General features: G+C 35.7%; 1 protein-coding gene across 2 annotated transcripts; it reads left to right on the top strand.

Moving 5' to 3' along the window:
* The first annotated feature begins 958 nt into the window (after nucleotides 1–958).
* LOC137936189 (alpha-mannosidase I MNS5) lies at nucleotides 959–26,864 on the top strand. 2 transcript variants are annotated; one of them, XM_068780755.1, is made up of 15 exons: nucleotides 959–1,166; nucleotides 1,744–1,786; nucleotides 1,881–1,946; nucleotides 2,030–2,091; nucleotides 2,453–2,552; nucleotides 2,655–2,837; nucleotides 2,959–3,007; nucleotides 3,107–3,148; nucleotides 5,569–5,689; nucleotides 10,409–10,490; nucleotides 10,584–10,669; nucleotides 23,344–23,444; nucleotides 24,236–24,377; nucleotides 24,654–24,804; nucleotides 26,314–26,864. In XM_068780755.1, the coding sequence occupies exons 1-15, from the start codon at nucleotides 1,021–1,023 to the stop codon at nucleotides 26,542–26,544; spliced, it is 1,605 nt and encodes a 534-aa protein (XP_068636856.1). In that variant the 5' UTR covers nucleotides 959–1,020; the 3' UTR covers nucleotides 26,545–26,864. The 2 variants fall into 2 exon arrangements, with proteins under 2 accessions (XP_068636856.1, XP_068636855.1); XM_068780754.1 differs by having other exon boundaries at nucleotides 3,107–3,286.
* Nucleotides 26,865–27,445: the final 581 nt, after the last annotated feature.

Genomic DNA, 27,445 nt, shown 5'->3' with positions numbered 1-27,445 from the left:
AAGAAAAACGTAATGGTCAATCACACGAGATAGCAAGGCTTGAGGAAGAGATTGTTGTCTTGAAGGAGGCAAATGAAAGCCATATAACAAATGACTCAAGACAAAGTGGATTGATAGATAGACTATCATGTGATAAACATGCTTTTGAGAAGAAGAGCTTAGACTCAAAATAACAAAGGTTTTTTGTCACTCAAGATCTCTTAGGACACTTGACAAAACCATCTCTACCCGTAGATGCGGAAGATAACTCTTATACTAAATAGTTTAAAGATACACCCTTGTTATTAGTTGGTTAATAAATAGTATAGAAGAACATGTGGCAAATAATGTTGTCCACTTTGAAATTGCTAACCAAATATGAAACAATTGTGAGTACCGAGAATTTGCAAAAATTGTAAGATAACTTTTAGACAATGTTTAATACAAAATAGGAGGGAGAATTTGCGTGAATATTTGACTCGATTTAGAGGGTTTATTTAGGAATGAAAAATTGCTTAACTTTACTCTACTGATATCTCAGTTTTGGAGAAACAACGGGAAACTTTAGTACTATTATTTGTTTAGCTAATATTAAACCATATCTAAAAGTGGCAAAATCACGACTTCTTAGTTCTACTGCACTTCCATCATTTGATGATATAAGTATCACATTAATTCGGAATTAGACCCTTATTATATTGTTAATATATTTTCTAAAGGGTATTACAGGCATAAAAGTCTGTGGTTCGGATTTTGCACGGGCGGATTTAGGTAAACCGTCTTTGACCTAAAAGCCGGACGGTTTTTTTTGGGTCCCGATTCCTCACCTGCAGGGTAAACTATAAAAGCCATCCAGGAGTTTTCGGGTCGGATTTGTTACGAAATCCGTGAAATCGGACCCATTTCCCACCCTTGTTGTCTTTCTCTCGCAATCCAGCTAGACATCTGGGTGTTTTTGTCATTTCGGGTGACTCGAAGTACAGATTTAGCTGCATCTTCAGCAAAGCCAACAAATTCCTCCCAAAATCTACTGATCCCAAAATGTCTCCTTCAAAATCTCTTTCCAGATTCCCGGCATGGGTTCTTCTTTCTCTACTGTTCGCCACCGTTTTTACGTCCGCCGTGTCTGAAGTCTCGTCGCGAGAAGCGGCCAACAAGAGATATTTGAGCCGCAAGGTCAGGAAAATGTGAGTACGATTGAACTAATTCTGCACACGTAATGGTTTTGAAACATGTTGATTTTTATGGGGTTTAGATACTTTCTTTTAGTTCTATTTAATAAGTTTAAATGAAGCTTCTAAGCGTGATATTTGTAAATTGTCCAAAATCTACTAGTCATATTTTAATTTCAACCTTTTGTTCATGGATTGATTCGGCATATGTATCTTTTTTTTTCATATTTTAACGGGTCGCGAAATTAAGAATTTTAGGATCTCTTCTTTTGGTTCCTGATTATATTACTGGACTTAGTTAACGTGTGCTGAATTTGTTGTTATGGATCACTGTTCTGCTTAGTTGGCATTGTAAGTTGGACGGCTCGTTTTTTCTGCTTGCAGCAGTTAGTTTTTTGAAAAATTCGAATCCAATTCAATGATGATTTCCAAATTTTTCACAGCGTACATTTTTAGCAGCAGCGGTGGAGTGGGGTGGGGTGGGGGGGGGGGGGGGGGGGTTGGTGTTCTCTTGCTCTTTATAATCATTTAAACTATGAATACACTTGCTGATTAATAGTTTTAACACTTTTGTCTTTTCTTTTCATTTCAGGTTTTACCATGCCTACAACAACTATATGAAATATGCATTTCCGGTTAGTCAGGGCTTTTTATATAGTTCCAATTGGTGCTTAAGGTGCCTTCTGTTTATAATATATTGAGTCTCTGTTTTGGGTTTCCTGTTTGTAGCATGATGAATTAAAGCCTCTTACCAAAACTTACACAGACTCCCTTAGTGAGCTTGGAAACCTGAAGGTATTCTCCACTGATTTTTCCATCTTAGTACATTTAGGTGACAGAGTAGGATCTCTGATCTTCTGTTTATATACCATTTTCAGCTTGAGCACTTGCCTCAGAACTACAATGGATCTGCTTTGACACTTATTGAATCTTTGTCAAGGTATGTCTATTAAAGAAAAATTCTCTATTTCAGAAGATGATTCATAGACGTGTCTTGGTGATTATTATGTGTTTAATCATTTCTAGTTCCCACTACTTCTAGATGTCTGGTGCTGATTTTCTGGTTTTATATTTCCATAAATCTTGTTCCTCCTATGACTCTTCTGATATTGCCGCTATTTGTACTTTGATGTGCCTTTTGTGCTTGTATAAGATGGTGTCCAACCTTACATGGGATAAAGGACACCGACCATTAATAAGATATGCTCTTACACACCAGTTGGTGATATTGTTATTTAAGTTTTTAATTTCTGTTTAGACTTCATTATTTGATGATAGACCTGCTGTATTGTCTTTTACAGCCTTGTTGTCATGGGTGACCACAAAGAATTTGAGAAAGCTGTTCTCTGGCTCTCTGACAACCTTACTTTTGATGTTGATGCTCGCATTAGTCTATTTGAGGTACCTGTTATGTTTGAGGTATCACTTAACAATTTAGCCAGTGATTTCAACTATGGAATGTTCTGAAGAAGTCGTTTCTTTCATTTTTACAATATTTTTTAGTGCAACATAAGAGTTCTTGGAGGGCTTGTTTCTGCTCATGTCCTTGCCAGTGACTCTGCAAACAGATTGTTGCAAGGAGTATACAACAACCAGTTGCTTAGGCTGGCAGAAGACTTGGGAAGACGTTTCTTGTCAGCCTTTGATACCCCTACTGGTTTGCCATATGCATGGATCAACCTAAAGGTATTTCCAAAGAATTATTTAAAAAGTTTGGATACTTTGAAGTGCTGTGTTTTATTTGTTATGGTACTATTACCTTTGAATCTGCACATGAAGATGAGGTCGCAAATTATTTGCTTCACAGTATGGAGTGATGGAGAATGAGACCACTGAAACAAGCACATCAGGGTGTGGTGAGAGTGCTTGAAGTTTACAGCTTAAGTGTCATGATTTAAAAGACCAAATTTGCCATTTACTTTTTATTTCTCATTCATTGATTCTTTTGTATTCAGGTTCACTCATCCTTGAGATGGGGGCATTGTCGCGATTAACTGGTGAGCCCAAGTATGAAATGGCAGCTTTGCGTGCTCTTCGTAAACTATGGAGCATGAGAAGTTCATTGGATCTGCTAGGAACAACTCTAGATGTGGTCACTGGGGAATGGATAGAGTATTCTTCTGGCATTGGAGCTGGTTGGTACATCCATATTTTTCTTGACATACATCCTCCATTATTTTGACTATCTCATCATAATAACTCCATCTGTTAAAAAAGAAAAGAGTCATAGCAATTAATGTCATCAATCTAGTGAATTGTAAATCAATTCCTTTTTTCTTTGTCATACCTACCAAGACCACTCTCCAAAGGGTTTTTTCTTCCAGAATGAGCTTTGTTCTCACTTATCTCTTCCAATCTACTCATAAGAACTAAAGGTGTTTAGCGATTTGAAGCAGGTCACATTAGAGAGAATTGTTCTCAAGTCATCTCCATATCCGTCTCAAAGCCCACCAAGCTTCAGCACTGATCATCATCTCCAATTGACTACATAAAGCTCAATTGTGATGGCAGCTCATTCAGGAACCTGGAACTGCTGGGTTATGGCAGTCTTCAGGTCTCATGATGGGGAAGTGATTCTCTTCTATGCCGGTCCTTTGGAACAAGCCGATTCATCACTTACTGAACTTTCAGGCCTTGTCCATGGCCTCAGAATCTTTAAGGTCAGACTTCACAGCAACCTGAGCGTTGAAGGAGACTCCCTGATGGTGATCAAGTGGTGCTAAAAAAACTCACTCCCTCCCTCGTTGGAGTTTTCAACCTCTATTTTTTGAAATCGTGGACCTGACTCCTAATGTAATTCCGTGGATTCATGTTCTGATATCAACTAACTCCATGACTGACTCCCTTGTTAGGGATCCAATCTCTCCTTGTGAGGGACCCTTTCCCCCAGCTTTGTAATTTTGTTTGGCCCTCGGGGCCTTTAATGAAAAGCACTACTTTATAAAAAAAAAAAAAAAACAAATCCACTTGTGGGAATGCTTCCAATCCCTTTTTAGAGCTAAATAAGGATTTTGTTATTTCCAGTAAAGGGTTGTAAACCACAAGATTTTAGTTAGCTCTTAAAAAGAAATGCAATAAAATAACTAACTGTTAATGTGGCCTTAATACCTCACCAGAAGCAGAAATCAGTGCACTGTGCCAGGAGTAAAACTATATGTCCAAAATTTCTTGCAACCATTGATAGTGGAAGGGGACTCAGAAATGGTCATAAGTTGGATGAAGGATTCACCCACACCTCCATGGCATCTCAGGCATCTATTTGAAGAAATTCAAGATATATGCAGCTCATTGCAAGTCTCCTGCCAGCATGTTTTAAGGGAAGAAAATAGCATTAGCAGATAGTTTAGCTAAGGAAGGCGTCAGTCACCCAGTTCTTGTCCTCAGGAACTCCTTCCCCATCAGTTGTAAGGGTTCTGATTTGTATTCTTTAGGATATTTGAGTAAAAATTTCACCATTTAAAAAAACGTAGCTGGTAATGCGATGCTGCACCACTGTTTAGATTCAAGGAATACAAAGTTGAATGCTTCCTCTAGTGTCTGTAACCTAGATTTAGCAATAATTAAGAAAGCTACAATCTGAATTGAAGCTTATAGGGTAAACTTGAAGGACAGAAAATAGAGTTTCTGCAGCTACGAAAAAATTAGTAAATATAGAAAAGAAAAAAGGTTAAGTTTATCCAAGATATAAAAAAAAACCAGATCTTCATTCTATAACAAAGGATTGTTTCTTTGTTATTTATAGGTATACAAATCAACAAATAGGAAACTCCTGTGCTGTTCATTCTAGGAAATAGACTCCAATTAGAATTTACTAAATCTAGCTCTATATGCTGGAAAGGAAATTTAAAAGCAAAAAACAACTTGTAATCAATGAAGTTGTTAATTTCGGACTTCTATCATTTAGAAACCAAGGCCGACACTTAATAAAGGGAATTATTACTAGGAAAGACTTTCTAAATGAAGTTTTTTAGTGATGCTTCCCATAAAAAACAAAGTTACTGTTCTAGTTAAAACTTCTTCAGCAATCTTCAAACATGATATTTCAAGTTGGAGATTTTTTAATTTAGGACTTTCTACTATTAAAACTTGAGCCTAAAATAGGAAATTGAGACATCTTTAAATTGAGTAACCTGCTTCGTTCTTTTTTCTTAAACCAGTACTTCGAGATGATTTCGTGTCTTTAGGTATTCTTTAGCTATCTCTTCCATATTTGCACCATATTATCTACTACTATTTTGTGTAACAACTATATCATCCTCACCTTTATTTCTCAACTCCTTGGATGGAGTTCATTATGTCTTGTATCATTAGCGTTACTAATGCAACATTTGTTGTAAATGGAAGTACTTTTATAGATTATGTAACTGCATAGCAACTATCAGTGTGGTGGTGTATTCATTGCTTTTCTATTTTTTAGGAGTTGATTCATTCTATGAGTATCTGATGAAAGCCTACGTTCTTTTTGGAAGAGAGGAGTTCTGGGACATGTTCCATACAGCATATGTTGCGGTTCAGAAATATTTCCGGCATGGCCCATGGTGCAGTACTGCACATTTCTCTTCTATTTTGGGTGATTTATTTTAGGTCCCTCTTTTTTTTTGTTTTCCTATTAAAACTCCTCATTTAATCTTTTCGCTTATCTATCCTGAATTGAAAAAAAAGAATTTTTAATAAATTTATTTTTGTTATTGTTATTTTTATTTTTGTTGATAGTTTTGTTGGTTATGATTTTCCTTGAAAAAGATGACTTGGCTGAAGGGTAATTAGGAGAGAGATTTTTATTCTAATTGTATTAAGAAGAGTCAAATGAGCCTATAAATGGTGGAGCTCATTGAGGGGAGGATCATCTCACCCCCAACGTTATTTCTTGTATTTCTCTCTCTCTCTCTTCAACACTCAAGAAACCCCTAATCCTTTCTCTGCACCAACTCTACTCCCCCCCAAACCCTCTCTCACTTGAGTTTAGGACCCAACCTCAATTCTCCTGGTGAGAGGAGGGCATTGGTCCTCCATTCTCTGTGTAAAGGTGAGCCACCACTTCCTTTAAACAGAAGGGGGACAAGGATCCATTCCGTTCTTTCATGGTGGGGGAGAATGTTGACCCTTCAAACACCGTCCTCAAAACAAAGAAGGGGGAGGGTTCTCTCCTCTCTTCTCTCTGTTAAATAAAGAGAAAGGAGGAGCCTCCTGCTTATTTGTTACAGTGGAAAGAGGACATCATTCCTCTCCCTTTTTTGTGTAAGGGAGGAAGGCCAATGCCCCCTCCTTAGAGAGAGCAAGAGTGAGCCCTCCCACATCTAAAATTAAAGACAAGCTATTAGAAATGTGCTTTTTTTTTTTTTAATTGTGATGCATATTTATAGAAAATATAAAAATATCAACTCTATGTATATATTTAAGTATCTTTATAAAAAAATGTATATATTTAGGTATTTATAAAAATGTAAATCCATTAATGCTAATTTTGTACTAACATCATATCTTAACATTATATTGTTTTAACAGTAATTTTTTTCTGTTATTTAAATTACCATAATGGTATATTTCTTGATATTTTTATTCTTTATTTTAGATATATTTATTGTATATTTTATTATATGATAAAGATATTAGTATAGTAGATATTATTTAATCTCTTATTCATATTAAATAGTATTTAAATTAATTTGGTAAAATTTCTGTTTAGTCACACTGGATGCAGAATTCAGTTGCCTGGAAATTGAACAATAACTTCAGAGGACACACTAACTCTTTAGTGGTTTTGATTGTAATTTGTAATTTTTTATTTCCTCCTCTCTTTAATGGTACTCTCATCGTTCTCAGACAAAAAAAAAAAAAAGAAAAAGAAAAATGTTAGGATTTCAGTATATATTTTCTAGTTGTTAAATTAAAAACACCAAATCCGTCAAAGAAATAAAAAAACTCTTAAACTTCCAATCCCTTTGAAAGTTCTGTTAAGCTCAGTTGCTTTTGCAGTATCAACTATTTGAAAGGATTCAGAGTCTAGTAAGGTGTTATTTCTTGAGTTTTCTGCAAAGAACACCTCAGATGGAGCTTGTGGTTATGTCTTGAAAGGCAATTAAATCCGACCATCTTGTGGAGCATCCAAAGCATCTTCTCCACACTTTTCTCTATTAAAAAACTAGGGAGATATTATTTAAAAAAAAAGAATAAATAAAAAGACCCTAAAACTTGTGAGGTCTCAACGGTATGATTGATTAATTTTTAGTGACTCTTACAGGGGAGAATAGACTTATCAAATTGAATTCTCTTCAATTCACAAGCCTTTTTAGCCCTATCTTTGTTTTTGGCCACAGTATGAGATTTGACCATAGCAATCCGTATCTTACTTTTCCAAATGTCTACATTACCCCCAATAGATGTATAGATGTAAAAGGTAGATCTTCTGTCAACTTCAGGGCTGATTTAATCTACGTCTGAGTGCTCCATGATGTTTAGATGTTGACGTGATCTATTTACTATCCCTATCAGGAGTGCTCTCCAAGTAGTCCAAAATTCTTTTCAGTGCTTTTGAGTGAATCTAACTGCGGTTTCCTTTAGTTGGTTTATTCCTACTGCACACGATTTATTTGGCCAACTAACGGTCAAGTATATGAGGTTATCCTTAATTCTTCTATGCTATTTTTTGTCAGGAAGAATATTGCTACTGCCATAATGTAATTTAACACTAATATCTGTAGAAGAATCAATAGGTTTTTGGAATCAAGCAAATCGATCTCACATACTTTCTCTAAGAGAGCTCAATATCATTATTTCTACTAGTTACTTCAATCTGCAAGAAGTACCTGCACTGACTTGGATTTTTTTTTCGTGTTTATTGTGACTCTGTTTGTATACCTTAGAACTTGTCACGTTTCTGCATATAATATGCAACCTATATGACCATCACTACCTCTTGCAGAAGCATAAAAATCAAGTGATCATAGTGGCTCCTTTTGAAGCGTACTCCATTTCATGATTGGACTTATCATGCCAAGTTCATGAGCTTTTCTTTAGACTGTAAATTGCTTTCCTTGTTAACATTCCTATTTCCTGTAGCAATAAATTTTGTTGGATGCTCCATATATAACTCCTTAGGTAACTTAAATTTAACTGAAGGAAAAAAAATCAGTTTTGATTAACTGCAAAAGAAAAAACAAACATCATTACAAGCCAGTTTTGCAACAAGTGAGCATGTTTAAAAATAAGCTACCCTCTATGTCCTCGTGTTACTATTTGTGATCAATCTACCCTTTAATCATTTTACTGTACCATTTGAACTGCATTCGGTATCAAATCCATCGATTACCAAAAACCTCTTAATTAGGCAGAGCAAAGGTAAGTTCCCAATTATTAAGAGAAAATAATGTTAAAATACTTGATAAGGGTAGTTTGGTCATGTTACCATCCTATGTGGAGTCTAATTGTTCCAGCATGTTAGGCTACTTGTCATAATGTTATCTGTCAAGTTTCATAGAATTCTGCTATGTATCGAGATAGTTATGAGACATCTCATATATAGGGACAGTTCTGTCCTTTTGATGTAACTCACTTAAGTGAGACAAATGAAAGGTCGAATTTTGAGCCTGAATTCTGGCGCAGCTCTTGGCTGCTGTTTCCCCAACTTCATCTCTTCTCATTTTCTCTTCTCTTTCTCTTCTAAATCTCTCCGGGCTGTTAATTTTAACACCTGTTTCTCTTCTTCCATTGCCTTCTTCCAGGCTGGACTGTTAAGGCTTCTGGATTAGACTTAAAAAAACACAAATTGTGGACAAAGATAAACTAAAACAACACTAAAACAGATCTAGTAAAAGAAACAATTTTGTCTATTCGATTTTGAGTGCATGTTTGCATCTACTGAAGGAAAATAAATCAGTTATTAATTGCAAAAGAAAAAAAATATTACAACCCATATTTGCAACTTGTGAGCATGTTTAAGCTATCCCCTGTGTCCTTATGTTACCATTTGTGATCAATCTACCCTTTAATCATTTTACTGTACCATTTGATTTGCTTTTGGTAGCAAATACACCAATTATCAAAAACCTCTTAATTAGGCAGAGCAATGATGAGCTCCCAAGTATTAAGAGAAAGTAACACCTGCTTCTCTTCTTCCATTGCCTTCTTCCATGCTGGACTGTTAAGGCTTCTGGATAAGACTTAAAAACACAAGTATTGGATTGGACAAAGACAAAATAAAACAACATTTTTTTTTGAAATGAGAAAAAAACAACATTAAAACTGGTTCAAGTAAAAGAAACATTTTGACTATTTGATTTTGAGTGCATGTTTGATATAGTTTTGGATGGCAATTGGAAGATCAAGGAGCAAGAGGTTTAGATAAAGCTCTGTTAAAAGATGAAAACTGGATTGGAGGGCCAACACTGTTGTAGTATCTTGAATATTTGGTTCTCGGGAATATACATACATCTGAAGAGGCATGATATTTTGTAGACATGTTCATGCTTTGATGGTGGCTTGACTAACTTTTGTGTGGTACCCGGATTATTAGCTCTCCCTTTATTTTAACCTATGATCCTTATAAAGTGGTGTAGCTGTTCTCTATCCTTTTTCTTCTCTTTTGTTTTCTTAAGGGCTCTATTGTTGTTTTGATGGCCAAAAGTGTTGGAACCTTTTGGTTGAGTTTGACAGATGGTGAAGCTTTGAAACTGGTTGCTGCCTTCACTTTATCCTTGATTGAAAAGTTTAAATTTTTTGTACAACTTAATTCAGCTCCCTTTGTTGAGTTGCTTCTAGGCTGACAGATAGTGCTTACTCTTCAAGTTGACTAAATTAACCTCTTTTTTTTCTGGAGAATGATGAAGAAATTTTATGAAAAAGTTTCGTTAAGTACATGAAAAAATTACAAAAGAATACAAGCAAATAGTGACTAACAAACGAGGCTGGCAAGAAAAATACATCACAAACCAAAAGTGATAAGTACAAAACAGAAAAAACTGGATCACTCTCACTAAATTATCATTCATACCCACTATATTGTTAAAGGCTTGAGTTACAGGCTTCTGTGCTCCCATCTGAGCCATAATTGTTGTTCTGCAGAAAAATTGCCCACAAACCCAATGTCTCATTGATAAGTATTCTTAATGCCTTGCCTAGTTGAAATAGTAGCACTGATGGACCCATTCAAAGAAGAAAATGGTAATGCTACATATACATGATACACCCATCTTAATTGCTGCCAATTTATTGGCTTGAAATTTTAAAACATTGCAAATAACCTTTTACCAAATTTCCAGGTACCATGAAGCTGATATGAGGACTGGCAAGGCAACTTATTGGCAACTCACAAGCCTTCAAGCATTTTGGCCTGGTCTTCAGGCATGTATCGGATCTGATTCCCAATCCTTTTCTGGGTTGACAACATAAAAGTTAAAATTAAATCCGATCTTGAATTTGGAATGCAAAATGTAGGTTCTTGTTGGTGATGTTGCAGCTGCAAATGCATCGCACCGTGAATTTTTCAATGTGTGGGAGAAGTTTGGAGTGCTACCAGAAAGGTATCTCATTTGCTGAAAAACAATAGTTTGTAAGTAGACATTTTAAAGAATCTAGCAACAGACTTTACAGTAAGGGGGAGAGGTTGTGCAATCTGGAATTTTTTTTCCGAGTGATGAAATCATGTCTAGAATGATTTCTGTTAGGAGTTCTAATTTATTTTTTAGGAAAATGTTTTCCGATAAAAAGTAGATTCCTAGGGTTTAAGGTGATTATAGATTAAAGTTATAAATAAGGGAGAAGGGACTCTAAACCCTATTCTCTTCCAACACTTTTCTCCTATTACGAATTCAACTTGATCAACTCAAAGAGGTAATGATTATGGATTAAAGTTATAAATAAGGGAGAAGGGTCTCTAAACCCTAATCTCTTCCAACACTTTTCTTCTATTACAAATTCAACTTGGTCAACTCACAGAGGTAATGTGTTTCACCCTGTTTTTTTCTCAATCTTCTTCTTTGATGTCTTGTTCAATTCAGTCTCATCTCTTTCTTGTTGTCATGGAATTCTCATCTCTTTCTCGTAATTGTCAATTAATTCTCATTTCTTTCTCGTAATCATCAATTATTTGTGTTACTAACCATTGCGCCAAAAGACCGGTCTGTTAGCGAAGCGCAACATGCATATTAAAGACAAGTCATTCCAACACTCTCCCGCACGGGGAACACCTGTGTACAAATGCAAATGCACAATCCCACCTATACGAGGACGGCCAAAGACAAAGTCTCACCTATGCGGGGATGAAACAAACGGGGGGAGCGGGACTCAAACTCGGGACCAACCTTGCTCTGATACCATGTTACTAACCATTGCACCAAAAGATCGACCTATTAGCGAAGGTGCAACTTGCATATTAAAGACATGCCCATTCCAACACTCTTCTGCATGGGAACACCCATGTACAAATGCAAATGCACAATCCCACCCATACGGGGATGGCCAAAGACAAAGTCCCACCTATGCGGGGACGGAACAAATGGGGGGAGCGGGACTCGAACTCGAGACCACCTGCTCTGATACCATGTTACTAACCATTGCACCAAAAGACTGGTCTGTTAGCGAAGGCGCAACATGCATATTAAAGATAAGCCATTCCAACAATTTGTCATCTCTTTCTAGTAATCATCAATTAATTCTCATCTCTTCTTATTTTTCTCGTCACAAGGAAGTCGTTTCTCTAATCTTCATTAGAAATCTCCCCTCAATCTCTGCAACTTTATATAGCCCAAATCCTCTTCCAAAATCTGTTGAGCCTCCTCTCTTCTGCTGTTCTCTCCTCTGTATCAGCAACAAGCAGGCTTGCTGGAAGATCTTTGATGGAGACATGGTGAAATATTAAGGGAAAACTTTGCCTTGTGGGTGTAATGGCAGGAGTCCTGATGATTCACTTTCCTTGTATTACTCTCTGAACTGCTAGAGCCAGCACCTGAGCCAAGGTGCTTTGGCTGGAACTGGCCAATCTCTTTGACATACCACCCTAGGAATGCCTACTGCCTGCCACCCAACTTATTGCCTTTTTGGTTGTCTTCTTAAACTTTTGATAAATCCCTTTGTTAACATAACTTGAGTTAGATTGATGGCTATATCAACATTGGCATTGTTGAAGACTATAACTAGTGATTTTCCTCCGTAACTCGAGTAAGACAAACGTCCCGTTGATGCTGCCTGCATAATCAATCTTCCTACTTCTGCTGATGCTGGGATTGAGGTTGTTCATAGGTAGGAGAGAAAAACTGCTGGAGATGTGAAACAGATGAGACAGAATTAGAGTGAGGGATGGAGGAGATAACAACTGACTTCTCATGGACGCCCTGTTTTTGTCATCATTGCTAGAAAAATCAGTGTTCCTAGGCAAGTGGGCTAGAAAATTCTGAAGCACAATGCTGATGTGATGAGGAACCTTGGTGCTGGTGATTGTTTTATTTTTTCTCTAATTGATTTTGTTAAAATCATGCCTTGCTGCTTCCTCAGTTGTTTCTCATTAGTAGTAAAAGGGTGATAGAGACTGATCTCCTGTAAGATACTCTACAACTCACTATAGTAATCAATAACCTTCCTGTCAACCCTCTTCAAACTAAACAATCGAGAATATAGCTCATTGATACTTGATAAATTACTTTCTTGTGCATACATGGACTCGAGGGATGTCTAGATCTCCTTGGCGGTATTACAATCAATAACTTGGCTCCTAAGTTTGTCATCCACACTATTAAACAACCAAGTCGTTACTTGGCTATCTTCAGTTCCCCAATCATCATTTTTCTTTACCTATAGGACGATCTCTCTCAAGTATTTGGTAGTTCTCTTGGCTTTCAAGTAGATCTGAACCGAATTTGATTAGATTAAGTAATTCTAACCATTCAAATTCTCCGTAGTTATCACAATTGTGTCTTTTCCATCTAAATAACTTGTCTCTTTAGTCAGCGTAAATACTTCACCAGAATCAGCCATCTCAAAAACTCACAAAAGTCACTAGTTTATGTATGCACAAGCTTATGTGGACCCCACACAAGGTAATTAGGCGAAAAAAATAGCAAATACTTGTATCTCAAACCCATTGAACCACCAATAGGCCAAAACCCAAGCAATAAAACCACAATTAGGGCAAAATAGAGATGGCATATCTTTTTAGAGAAGTGATTGAGCCTGCACAACCAAAAATTGGAAGACCAGTAGGACCCTTCAAGGGCAAAAACCTTTCATTGGCCTGACCTTTAACCCCAATCAGATGAAAATCTAGAAATTCCCCTTTCCTAGAATTGCAAACTTCAAGAAGAGGGAAGAAGAATGCTTACGAAGGTCTGAAACAGGACCTTATTGCTTTGATACCATGTAAAAAGTGAGAAAGTGGAGAAGAGAGAGAAAGAGAAAATAGAGAGAAGATAGGAGAAAGTGTGCTTGAAGCTCCAGTCTTTGAAGGCTAAAATCGTGTCTCCTTTTCTCTTTTATTTACTTGAGTGATTACATGTGTACATTTACTATAGTGCCTCTTATAACCTCAACTTACATAACTTCATGAATACAACTTAGAATATAACCAGACTTGAAATATAAGTTCGTATATGACATATAGCCTATAGTATACACTAGTAATGAAAAATGACCAAAATACCCCTGCACAGAGTTAACTCTCCCCTTCAAACTGGAGCATATATCCAGCTTGTTAAAGCAAACTACAAACTCTTTCTTGCCCTAAACTTTAGTGAAAATATCACAAGGTCTAATTAGTGGACCTAACATATGGTGTGGTCATTGCTCAGTTTTTGTTGCAAAGTTTTTGTAAGGTCTCGGGCCTGAGTATGATGTACTACGAGCCTAATTGCTTGCTTCAAATAAGGTTCCTTTGCCTCCTAATGCATTTAATAGAGTTATATGCGCAAAATCATTTGTGACATCACATGGTAGTAAAGAAACACCTACTGTTGACGTTGTTAACCTTAATATTCAGCATATGTACAGTCTATCAGTGGCCACTTGTGGCCGTGGTAGTAGCAGCAGAGGATGTGGCCGAGAGGGCTCGGGTTGTGGCAGAGGTAGAGGAGATCATGGATGTGTCCATTGTGGATGTAGTAACCATGTTTCAAAAAAAAAATGCTAGAAGAAGTTTGGTAAACCAGCATGTGCAAACTCTAGTTTTTTGGAGTCGTGAGACCTCTGCAACTCCTGTAGGTTGGTTTTTTACCAAATGTATTATATTCTGAATAGTCAACTTCTTCTGAAATGGAGGTTATGCTTCATGCCATTCTGTAATTTGATGTTTTAGACGGTGTTTTTTGTGGTGCTATACACACGAGTTTTTTAAGCCATCCTGTTGTGTCAGGAAGACCCAAGGGTAATGGAGTTTCTAACTCTGTTAAGTTGAAAAACTCATTCATGTTTCGAATTCCAAGGAGTAAAAGGATTTTTGTACCTTGAAATTGTTGTTTCAGGAACTAAACGTTTTTTTATATCTAAGATTTCATCTAAGATAGTTTGCATTTTATCTTTGTTTAGATTTTCTAAACTCTATTTGAGTTCTGTTAGTTCTCTAAAGAAAACATGACTCTTTCCTTCATCAATTTTTTTCTAGAATTGTGTCTAGAATTTTTTGACTTTTTAAAATTTCTTCGTGTTTGATAGAATCATACAAGAAGTTTTTTTTTTGTTTGCATATGTTGTAATGCAACTTCTACGTTTTTTGGGAATAAGTGACTACTTTTTGTAGCTCACTATTTTGGACAAGAATCAATGCTCTTGAGAATTGGCTTCCGCTATCTTCCATCATCTATATATAGAGGAACATAGGCATTTGGTTGAGGGTTTGCTATCCCTTAGAAGTTAGAACTAGTAGAGTCTCTATTGGTAGAGGGTTTAGCAGGTTCGAGAGAAAAATTGTTTCTGGTGTTGGTGATAACCAGTTTTCCTTCTATCTCTTTTATTGTTTTTCGAGATAGAGGTAGGTGTCTTGGAGCCTTGGGTTGAACTACCCATTCTATAGGCCAAGTTAATTCTCTTGGGTCGAGTTCTTCAACCGTGATGCTTTCTGAATATCCAATATTTTTGGATAATTTTGTTAGTTTTTTGGAATCTTTTATAGGAACTTTTCTTGTGTTAATTCTTCTTGCCACAATGCATACTAGTATGTGTATAACTCTTCTTCTTAGTCGAATTCCATTTTTCAACCAATAGTCTGTATAGATTTTTAATGACAAAGTATCGATATATGTGTCTTCAAGATCTATTTGGAGATTGGGCTAGGTTGTGAAAGCTACTGGGCCTAATCCGAAGTTTGCTCTAACTCCTCCGAGAAGAGACTTTTCAAAATTGTTTTTTACCGAATTATCAACTATGGTTGCAATAAAGGGTAAATTTTGATGGATTCGTATTAAAGGATCTAACCCTATGCTTACTAATCCATAATGAATATATTTGAATTTTCTTAGTTTTGCTAAGTCTAATTTTGATAGAATTTGGTAACAAAAAGTACCTGAATCAATATCTTGGACTTCTACTCATAATTCCTTTTGAAAAACAAAAGATTTCTTTTGGAATTCTATCCAATCTTTGTTATAGAGTTCAGTAATTTGAGGAATACTAATTGTCCATTTTTTGTCCATCCCTCATTAAATTAGGATATTCTTTATATTCTCCACTTGTTTCATGATGAACATGAACACTATTTTGCAGAAAGGTACATTCAATTCCTATTGGCTCAGTTATTAGTGTCTAAGGAATTGTATAGAAGGAGACATTTCTTCTAATTATTGGAATAGGACATTTAATAGTCTTTCCAACTCGTGAGTAGTGATCATAGGGGTTATGTAGTGTGCTCCAAGATCCCTTAGTTCAACTTTGTCAATTATACTTTCAATAGGACTCATTAATTGAGACCTATTGAGATTTTGAAGTATTTTAGTTTCAACTATTTTATCTATAATAGCCTGAACTTCTTCTTTAGTTTGTTTTTTCTTTAAAACCTTCTCTTTTAATTCCTTAATTGGTTCTATGATCAGGGAATTGTTTGTCTTGTGTTCTATGTAAACTTGTAGATCATTTAAGACATATACCATTGTTTTTGGTAAAGTTTTCTTTTAATTCTTCTAGATGAGTTATGGATTCCTCTCTAAAAATTTCTAATATTGTTTTTATTTCTATTTCTAAACCTTGGAATAAAAAATAGACATATTCGGGAGAATATTGTTCATTATAGCTTTTATGATAAAAGTTTTGATGTAAATCTCAGACTAAATCAATAATATTATTTAGTACGGGATTTTTTTCACTATGCCATCTATTTGGATAGCCTAGAATAGGACATATGAGTTATGGATTCCTCTCTAAAAATTTCTAATATTGTTTTTATTTCTATTTCTAAACCTTGGAATAAAAAATAGACATATTCGGGAGAATATTGTTCATTATAGCTTTTATGATAAAAGTTTTGATGTAAATCTCCGACTAAATCAATAATATTATTTAGTACGGGATTTTTTTCACTATGCCATCTATTTGGATAGCCTAGAATAGGACATATTTGTGTTTGTCTTGTTTTGAGCACAGTGCTACTCGAAGGACCGTTAAGTCCATTTTGATTTACAAATTGTGTTTTTTGATATTTTTTTCTACCTAATGTATGGGAATTGACCTAGCAATAGGTCATAATCTTGGGAGTATGTTACCTAACCTTGGATCTAGTATCTACAACTAAGTTTTGCTACCATTTTTACACATTTTACTTAATTATCCCCAATATGTCTTCTGTTGCTTCCTAAAACTATTCGGGTTTTGACCATAATCTTGCCAATTTAACACTAAGTTGGATAAATTGCCTATAGCAACCTCATAGTTTTCAGAGGTCCACTAACTGTACAAGCTAACCGATGCAGTTCCTTGGCTGCTTCAACAAGGTAGAGCATAGTTTCGTTTCGTTTTCTACCTCAGAGCATAACCGAACATTTTAAGTTACAGACAAATTTATTGTTTGACATAAATTCGACAGAACTGATTCTAAGAGAATAGTTTATACACAGGATAATACAATATTAGCACTATTCATATGACACTATCCAACTATTCATGAAATGCATATTGTATAAACATAATCCTTGTTCATACATACTCACAATTATTGTTCATACATACAAATAAAATTAATATAATACAATTACTATAGTTCTCCCTAGGTTACCGACCAGTCACCGGTTGGTTCCCTGTTTTTACTTAGCTATTACGGTTGAAAAGACATACTGTGCTTTGTTGTTGTAAATCGCCTTTGCCAAAAAACTCTTCGCCGGAAATCGCCTTTGAATCCTTCTCCGATTTCTCGATTGTTTTTCGATGATCCTTAACTGAAGAGGGCAACTTAATTTATAGGTATTTGGCCCTTGGCGTTTTACTTTGTTGTCCTTAAAAGGACTGCTTCTTAGAAAAAGGTGAAGGGTAGTTTTGACCTTTTCATCTTTTTCAGAAATTACCCTTGCATTATTGGGCTTTGGCGCTGAAAGTGAGGGTACTTGCGTCTTTTTCTTGCTTTGACATCATGTTTGCTGACGTTGGAGCATCTTCTTTGCTTTTGTCATGTTGACGCAAGCGTTGACGGCGACAAACATCGTTTGCTGGTGTATTTTCTCAACCCAACAGGAAGTCTTCTGCAAAAAGCTTCTTTTCACAGAATTTCCACTAGTGTTTTGCTCGAAATGCTTCTTGAGCAATGTCACAATATTTTTCTTTCGTGCTTTTGGTCCTGGGAAAATTTCCATGTCTCATTTTCCTCTCAACCTCTTCTAATGCAATCTGTATAGGAGCTCGTGTCTCCTTGTAGCTTTTTGACACGATTCTCAGAGGGACAAATGTCTTGTAGACACTTTCTTTTTCAGGATCAGTCGTTGAAGATATTGCACCATGATCCTTATGCCAATTGCACGACGGTAACACCACTTGGATACGGGCATTCCTTCATTCTTGGCTTTGTTTTTGGGTTGAACTATGGTAGTGCATCATCTTTTTCTAGGGTTTCGAGAGTAATTACCGAAATACTCGACAAGAACTTATTGGGCATAGTGATTTCTGTAATTGCCGATACGAACTTTAACCGAATCGACTTGCATTTAACCACTGTACTGAACACCTTGCAGGCATCAATAATTTTCTTTGGTATTAACTCCAAAAGTGTCCAGTCATTTACTCATAAGAGAATTTGACTGATGAGGTTGTATTCAAATAGAATTTGAGTATACTTAGATTCAGTCTCCGGATATATGACTGTCTTGTTCCAAAATCTGGTGGAGTCAGTAGTCATAAAGGGCATATGAATCCCTTCACCAATCCTCTGATTCCATACTTGAAATTGGGCTTGATGGTCACTAGTTTCTTGAGAACTAGCACTAGTAGGTGCCTTGGGCCTTAGTGAAATTTTCTCAAAAATTAGATCAATGATTTTAAGTAGCTTATTTTCCAAAGAAAGGCAAACTCACTTAGCTCACTACTTATTGGTTTATTCAGGCTTTTCAACCGAGTGAACTCAGCAGGGGTAACCAAACGCGTTTTGAAAAATTTCTCTTTCGCAAGCGTCTCCGTTTCCTCTAATAGAGAATCCGTTTTTACCACTCCCTTTCCAGCTCGAGACTGGTAGGTAGAAGCCCCTAACTCCTCTGTCTTGCAAGAAGACTGAGCTGTGATTTCCATTTCATGCCTAGCATGACCAGTAGAAATCCCGGGTTGACCTTTACTCAGTTGAGTAATACAATCATCCGTCTGTGTGGTTAAAGCAATGGTTATGACTTCCTTTTATCGCAACGGAGATCCGGTAGAAGTCCCAACTAATCTTGGCGAATCACACCCAATATTTAGTTCTTTTAGCTCGTCAGTTAATTGCTTAACCTTGAGAGCAATATTTTCTATGTTAAGCCCATAATGGGCACACTGCTCGTCAATATCTCCTCTTTCATGAAGATTGCTGTTACCAAATCATGAAGGCAGTCGTTGAGTAGATCAATTGCCATCTTTCCTGTCTAGAACACAAGAAAATTCTCGAGTCAAAGTATCAGGTTAATAATTATTTTCTCTTTTAGTATATCAAAATTCTGAGCACATGAGCCCCTATTTATAATAGAAGAAAGTAATATAGTTCAATTACAATTAAATTATCTTGTCTCAATTATGCCATAATTAAACAACTCAACATAAATAGAAGACTAACATAATTAAAACACCTTTAAACTAAGATTCTTTTGTGACTCCTATGAGAATCCACCATATTAATTCTGGCTCTGAGAGATTTCTTACTGTGAGAGTCATGTAAAGAGCCTTCCATATTTTCTCTTCAACACTCCCCTTCAAGTTGGAATTTATAACTTCACCTTGCAATGAAAAGGATTCTTGGTCTTCAATTTTCCTTGCCGCAAAAAATTCTTCGTAGACTCAAAAACTTTATCTTTTGTGCTCCCCATTCTTGAATATTTTGGTCACATAAAAATTACCACAACATGTGGAACAAAATACCTCTTTCTTGTACTTCTTTTATTTCTCCCCCTCAAACTCAGGATAAAAAGGACAGAGAGACCTAGCTTGGACAAAACACAATATGGGAGAAAAAAAATCACTCCTAGCCGTACAACAAAGCTCCATACTTCGCTCAGTTTTAAAGGCAGAAAACTAGCCCAACTTTAGGGTTTAAAAAAGAGACTATCACTTTTTAAGGGTAGCTCAAACACAAATCACCTCTTGGGTGAAGAATGAAAGACTTGACTCAAGGTGGATGTTGGGCACACTCCTATACTTTTTAGGTAGTGGGTCTAGGTATTGATCTAAAGTAATAAAAACACAAGTTGATAAACCAAAGAAATACTTGAGGAAAACAACTTTAACGGGAAGGAGGTGACTATGCAACACTCGTACATCCAAAGTGACTTTTTTTTTTTTTTTGGAAAACTTGGGGAGACTATCAAGGTAGAAATTAATAAACTTGACCAAGTATAATTTTTTTGGGGTAATCACAATTTTTTGGAGTTAACAATGTGGAAGATATACAACCAATTAACAAAAACACAAAATTTGAAAACAACATTGATGCAAGATATTGCATATCTTTAATGAACACATCATAGAGTGATTAAGTTAGACCAAAACTCTCTGATAGAAGACAGATTTGGCTAAAAAACTCGGATTTTAGAAGAAAATGAAACTCAAATAACGTCAATGCCTAGAGAGATAATAGGGGAGAAAATAGGGAAAATGAGAGATTTTTGGCAGAACTGACCTTTGATACTTTTTATATCAATATCTCAAAAAATATAGCTGAATAAACTAGACTCAAATATCTTTAATTTGATATCTATATTGACATAAAAATATTCGTTTTTGAATCTTTTATGACCTCTTGATTCTCTTCATTCTGTATTTTGACCCTTGTCGACTACAATGCGAATATCTCCTTAAATATAGATCTGATTGACATGAAACTTTCTCCTTATGAAACTAGACTTTAGTATCTTTCATCCAATTATAAATTTTTTTCATAAAATATACTTATTTTGAGATAAAGAAGCTGATATATTTCGGGAATTTTTAATCTAGCCGAACTGAGTACATTTTCTTCTTTGGCCAGCATGACCATTGACTCTTCCAAGATCGATATCTCCCTCTAGAAAGCTCAGATTGAGAATTGGTTCAATAGGTAAGAAAATAGACTTACAAATCTTTTGGATATATAATTCTACCCATAAAGTCTTGTTCTCGATGGCATTAGACGGCTCGAAAGTTGAAGTTTTCTACTGCTGCTCGAACCTCTCTTACAGTCTAACCTTTGTTGCTTCAAATATCGGTTTCTCTTTGTAGAAAACTCCAATTGCCAAAATTATTTTTGATTTGGAAAGTATACTTAAATATATTTCTGTAAATATATAATTTACATAACGAAATTCTCAGTATGAAGTTGAGAAAGACAAGAAAACAACAGGTATTGGGACTAATAAGAGAAAAAAAAGATAAAATACAAACCTAAACTACTAGAAATGATAGATCAGTAAAGGATCACATTATCTCCATTGGTTGACCAAGTCAACTCACAGAACCTGTTTTGATACCATGTTGAATTTCTGGAAAAGAGAAAAACTTCATTGATTTGGTGTAGTCTGAGTACATGAACCCCTATTTATAATAAAGGAAAGTAATAGAGTCCAATTACAATTAAAGTACACCTTATTAAACAACTCAACATAAATAGAAAACTACTATAACTAAAACACCTTTAAACTGACTCTTTTGTGAGACTCTTGTAAGACTCCTCCATATTAATTATGGTTCAGTGAAACTTCTTACTGTGAGAGTCATGTAAGAGCCTTCCATATATTCTCTTCAACATGGTCAATTTAGTCATCAATTTTGTGGTCGATTTTCTAGTTTTTTTATGATGTTATTTGGGTGATCACATATTATTGTTATACACTTTGGATTTGTCATGTTTCTTGCACTTATGTTAGAATACATCCTGCCATATAACGAGTTGAATTTCTTGGGCAACTTTCTTGTCAATTTATGGTCTACTTGGTCATCAATTTTGTAGTCAATTCTCAAATTTTTATATGATGTTCTTTTGGTGGTCACTTTGTTGTGGTTTCTTATTGTTACACACTTTGGATTAGTCATGTTTCTTGCACTTGTGTTAGTATACATCCTGTTATAATTTTTTATATTCTTTACCCATCTCCCATTCCATCTCAAATTGTGAAGTGGTTTTTCTCTCATTTGGTAAGATCAACTCCTTTGTGCTGAAACTTTTTGTGTTTTATTTGGACATTTTAAGTACTTCATGTGGTTCGAATTTTGTATTGCAATTTTTTTTCTTATTTTGGTATATATGTGTGATTTTGTTCTTGGCAATGTATTGTTGCCCTTACAAGTGGGCATTTTTCTTCTGCTACTCTTAAAAGTAGGTGGTTTTCTATTTGCTACCCTTCAAGTGGGCGTTTTCTATTGTTACCCTTTAAATGAGTGTTTTATGCTGCCTTCTTTGTGTCACCCATATATTCCATCTTTTCCTTTTGTCCTACCTTGATGTTAGGGTTGTGAGAGTCCCTGTCTTCACTAGTTTTTGTTCTGTTGTGTTTTGTCCAATATGACATCTTGAGGTGATCTTATTCAAGGGGAGATGGAGGAGAATGAATGTTGAAGTATTTGGGGTTTCAATTATGTCCAAGCCAGGATCGTTGGCACGTATTCCATAATTTGAGGGTGAGAAAGAGTATAAAACAAGTATTAATAAAGCCAAGTCCGAGAATCATCCTACGTGTGCAAGGTCAAAAGCCAAAGACCACATAGAAGCCACAAAGAAATGACAAACCATACGTTCAATTGCGAATTTTGAAGTCCAGTTTCGTGTTTTCTTTCTTCTTATGCTTAAAATAGGAATTGTGAGATATAGTTTGTAACAAACAAAAGCTATATAATTCAGTTTGAGAGAGAGTGTTAGAAATTATGATTTAAGTTTATTTAGTTTTCTTTATTTTCTAGGAAAGTGTTTTCTTGTAGAAAGTAGATTCTTGATGTTTAAGGTTTGCAGGGACATGATAGTAATTTTTATTATTAATTAAGTTATAAATAGGGGAGAAAAAGTCTCTAAGAACTCCTATTGCAAATTCTACAATGTCCATGTGATTATAGTTGGATATCACTTGAACTGAATGCTTTTGAAACCAAGTCGAAGTTAATTAGTAAAGATTTTCACCCTGCACTAAGGTGGAGTTTCACAACTTCCAAATACATAGCATTTTATGAGGTTCAGAAACGATATAACTAATTTTACCTGATGTAATGTTGCTCCACGATCATTTTTAATCATGCTAAAACTTAGGGTTGTCATATGAGAAATTGTTCAGTCCAAACAATTGACAAAGTATGAGGTGCCTTAGAGGTCTTACCATGGATTTTCAACGGCTTATAATCTGTTAATGTCCAAGTATTTGTTCATTTTGGTAATTGGTTTTCATTTTGCAAAATGACCGATGGACACTCATTTTATTGCACTATCTCAGTCCTTGTATCACATTGTTCACATTTTCTTATTTGACAGTCAGAGAAATTGAAATGCAATACTTTATTTTCTAGTAATTTTTGCACTGAATACATTTGCTTTCTTGATGATGTTTATTCATTTGGGGTTAATTTGTCTTCCTAATAGCTACTTTGGTTGACCTTTTAGGTATCTATTGGACCGTGAAATGTTGCATCCGACAGAGAAATATTACCCTTTGCGTCCTGAACTAGCTGAATCAACTCTCTATTTATATCAAGCAACCAGAGGTCTGTAAGTCGGATTTCTTTATCTCTTTGGTTCTCCACATAGCCTAATGAAGTGGAAAAACCATATCTGTCTAATGCATATAAAATGGCTAAATAGACAAGAAAAACATTGCTCATTCTAGTACTATAGATTTATGGCATCATTGCCGTTATGATATTCCAATTGAAAGTGCCCTTAACAGGTTAACCACATACTTAAGTAGATTCAAAGAAAAAGTTGTTCAGCTAAGCTTCCTAGCTGTCTAAATTTTTACTCTCTTAAGGGTATTTCCAAAAATCAAGAATAAATGGTGCTGAGGGAAGCATTATATTAACCTATGACTTAGTTATGAGATATTGTTAGGAATAGTCCCTCATGGATTGAGGGCAAAAAGATCATGCACTTACTCTTTGGAAGGAGGTCTCCTAACTTTCTAGTCATTTTTGAAAGGTCCAATACCCAAACTAAACATTGTATCAAAGTGAATACTTATTTGTGGGCCTCTACTAAAAAATAATGCTCATGTAGTGGCTGCAAAGAAGGCTCATATGTGAGGGAGAGTGTTGAAATAATCCTACAAACTCTTGGATGAGAAAGATCATATGCTTATGCATGGGAAGAAGTCTCCTAACTTTCAGCTAATGATTTATTATGGACCTGGACCTAACTTTAACAAATGCGTTGAAGAAATTTTACTTACTAAAGTTGCTGGTATGTATATGCTTTAGTATATTAAGTTTGTTATTGCACAATTCTATTATCAACTGAGTATTCCTTGGGTCATTTCTTACTCTTTCCTATACATTGACAGATCCATGGTACTTTAAAGTTGGCAAAGCAATTGTTGACTCTCTTAACCTTTACACTAAAGTAGAGGGTGGCTATGCAAGTATAAAAGATGTGACAACCATGGAGATGGAAGACCACCAGCATAGTTTCTTTCTTGCTGAAACGTGAGTAAGCCCTGGTTACTCTTTGGATTCACTCTTGAATTGCAATATGATGTATGTGTAGAAAAGTAAGCTAGAGTGCTTGAGAAGAGAGAGATTGAGAAAAAGAAGAGACGAGGAGAACTGAGAAGTCGCTGAGTTGGGAGCAAAGACTATCGGTTGTGCACCATAACATGGTTACTTTAATTAATGTGATTTCAAGTCCACATATGCAGAGATAATGTGGGCTTGATTGCAGTGTGCTATACTGTAACATAACTTCTCTTATATTTATCACAGGTGCAAATATCTTTTTTTGCTTTTCAACGATTCATTTTTGGCCAGTGAGAATTATATATTTACAACTGAAGGCCACCCTCTTCCTGTTAAAAGCTCCTGGCATGACAGACTTCCAGAGAACTACTTTCTGAACAGCTGGACATCCACTAAGGTGTTGTCTTTGCCTCTCCTGCTTTGTTATCAAATGTATATGAATGAAGAACTAAAACTTTCATGATTGCTTTCCTGCTATTTTATTTGTTTTTGGTGACTTCCTAGGAGTTCTTTATGAAAATGAGTCTATTAGGAGCTTTTCATGTTAAAAGCAATTTACTGATTTTGTATTTATTTTATTTGAAATTCATTGATATGGAAAATGATTTATAAAATCCACTATGGACTCACTGTTTGTGCTCCTGTACTGAGGGTCTTGAAAAGTTCTTAGAAAGGAAAGATTTTAGGCGACTGTAAAAGATTAGTTATGGGAAAAAGGAACATATTTTTTTGTAAACCGGAGCATTATAAGACCACTAGTGGTGACAAACTCTAATATGAAGAAAATGACTTGAAACAAAGATCTATCATTTGGTTATCCACCTAATTAACTCTGTAGGGTTCTTCCTGCTTTCGAGAATTTGAACCAAGAAAAGGAACTTTAGTTAACACTGCTGTTGAGATTTAAGAGTCTTGGTGGATGGCCATCTTTTACTTCTTAAACACTAACTAAAACGGCATCATGTTTTATTAAGCTCTTCAATTTGAGTGAAGTCATGACATCTAAAATCCCTCATAATAATCTAAACAATTGTACCATTATAAGATTCATTATACTTGGCACCCCACTAAAGTTATATTTGTTCCATTATCAGAATGAGTTATTTGTGAATAAAATATTATATTCACAGAGCATGTTCAAACTGTGTCACATTAAAATCCTTTGTGACTGACATTGGGTTCTGTTACTTAGGAACATAGTATTGCTAACATGTCGTTACAGTTCTGAACTAATGGTCTCATTAGGATTTAATTTTGTTTGTTTTAGTGGGAATAGTCTCACATAGATAAAAGTCAAGAAAAATCATGTGGTTAAACTAGCAATGACCTCTTAGTGAGTCTTGTCATTTGGGGATGGACCCGAACCCAACTCTGATATGGTATCACAGCATGCCACCATCCTTGTTGAGCCAGTTTCAGATATTGTCCGCTTCTCAGGCTTGTTGTCCATTTGTATAAGTTCGGACACGAGGGAGAGTGTTAGTGGGAATAGTCCTATGTAGATAAATGTTTAGAAAAATATTGTGGTTATTAGTCAAAAATGGCCTACTAACTTGGCTTGTCATTTTAGGAATTGTCTGACTCAATGTTTAACAGTTTTGTATAAACTATCTATCTTCGACCCTTTAATGGTTTAGTTAGTGCAGATGGATGTTTAACCTAGTTTAAAATATGGCCATAATTGAAGCATCTTTGGCATTTACTTATTTTACATTGAATGTATAATAAAAATTTAAGACAGCTGTTTCTATATTATATCTATTTAAGACATTAATGTATTCCTAAACATGCTAAACTTGTACTGGTTTAAGCCGTTTTCTTCTTATGATTATTTAGTATCATCTTTTCTCTTTAAAGAGCAAAGTTTTGAACGTGGTGATGCAAATGATTTTTTCTTTTTCTGCAGCATGAGAAAGACAGAAAATATATGAGTGCCATGTCAATGCAAGTTTGTCCCACTACAGTGACACTAGGAGGATATGGTAGACGTCAGGTTGAGAGTGCTTGCCATGTTCATGATATACGTGAAGACTACAGGTGTAAAACTGATGAAGACTGTGGTATTGATTCAATTACTTGTAGGAAAAGGTCATGCAGCATTGCAGGGTATTGTGGGTTATGGTTGTCCTTGCGGTAGTTAGACAACACACTTATTTATGGAAATCCATTCTTTTTCTGCCTGATGGCAGGGAAGGGCTCTCTGCTCATAATAATAACAATAATTTGTTGATGACCTCAGAGAGGAGAAGCTCCTGCGATAAATTTGTGACATGTTTTAGAGGAATTCAGAAACCATCTCATACAGTTCTGATTTTTTTACGCATTGCTTTTACTGCTTTGAAGGGCATCCGTGAAGGAAAAGTGTAGAAAGGACAGAGAAAACTTAATACGAAAAACCATTTGATCCTATAGTTTTGAACTGTATCTCATGTAAACAGGAGTCACTATTACATAATATCACGCTGGTCAACATACTGCTTGAGTAGTTCTTTTTGATTTCTGAAATGATTTTAAGGGAAGATCAGGAGGCAATCGTGGATGGTGGCCAACAGGGAATATTGTTGTGCTTTTCTTCCATATTAACATTCTTGTCAATGTTGGTATCGGCAGATGCGTTACTCAATACAGCAGCTGTCTTTGTGGAGGAGAATAACAGAGGCCCATGTGAGGGGTCACATAATTGAAAATGAGACAAGAAAAATTTATTGGCATCTGAGACATTTTTAGTGAGGATGACCTTGACAGTGCACCACTGTCTATTCGAGTGAGAGAGATGTCCACCTTTACCGTCATAAGCAGGCAAGGATTGGGTTGTGCCTCTCAACCGCTAGAAAAGGTTGGAGAAGTTTTTCTCAAGGTATCTTATCTTAGGTAGGGAAGGGAGGCTCCTTTTCTACTCAGAATTGAAAATGGAGGCCCCCCCCCCACCCTATCACTAATAAAATGTGGAAAACCTTCCCCTTAAAGAGTAGGTGAGGGGAAAGCTTCACTTCCTTTTGTAGGCGAATTGAAAGGTTCCCCAGTAAGAGCCTTCCTAC

The sequence above is a fragment of the Aristolochia californica genome, unplaced genomic scaffold, assembly GCF_029961685.1.
Source record: "Aristolochia californica isolate CCGP_79_NKW_82.1479 unplaced genomic scaffold, dmAriCali1.0.hap1 SCAF_7, whole genome shotgun sequence".
NCBI lineage: Eukaryota > Viridiplantae > Streptophyta > Magnoliopsida > Piperales > Aristolochiaceae > Aristolochia > Aristolochia californica.
Note: the sequence above shows the minus strand (reverse complement) of the source record. Positions and strands in the feature narration are given on the sequence as shown.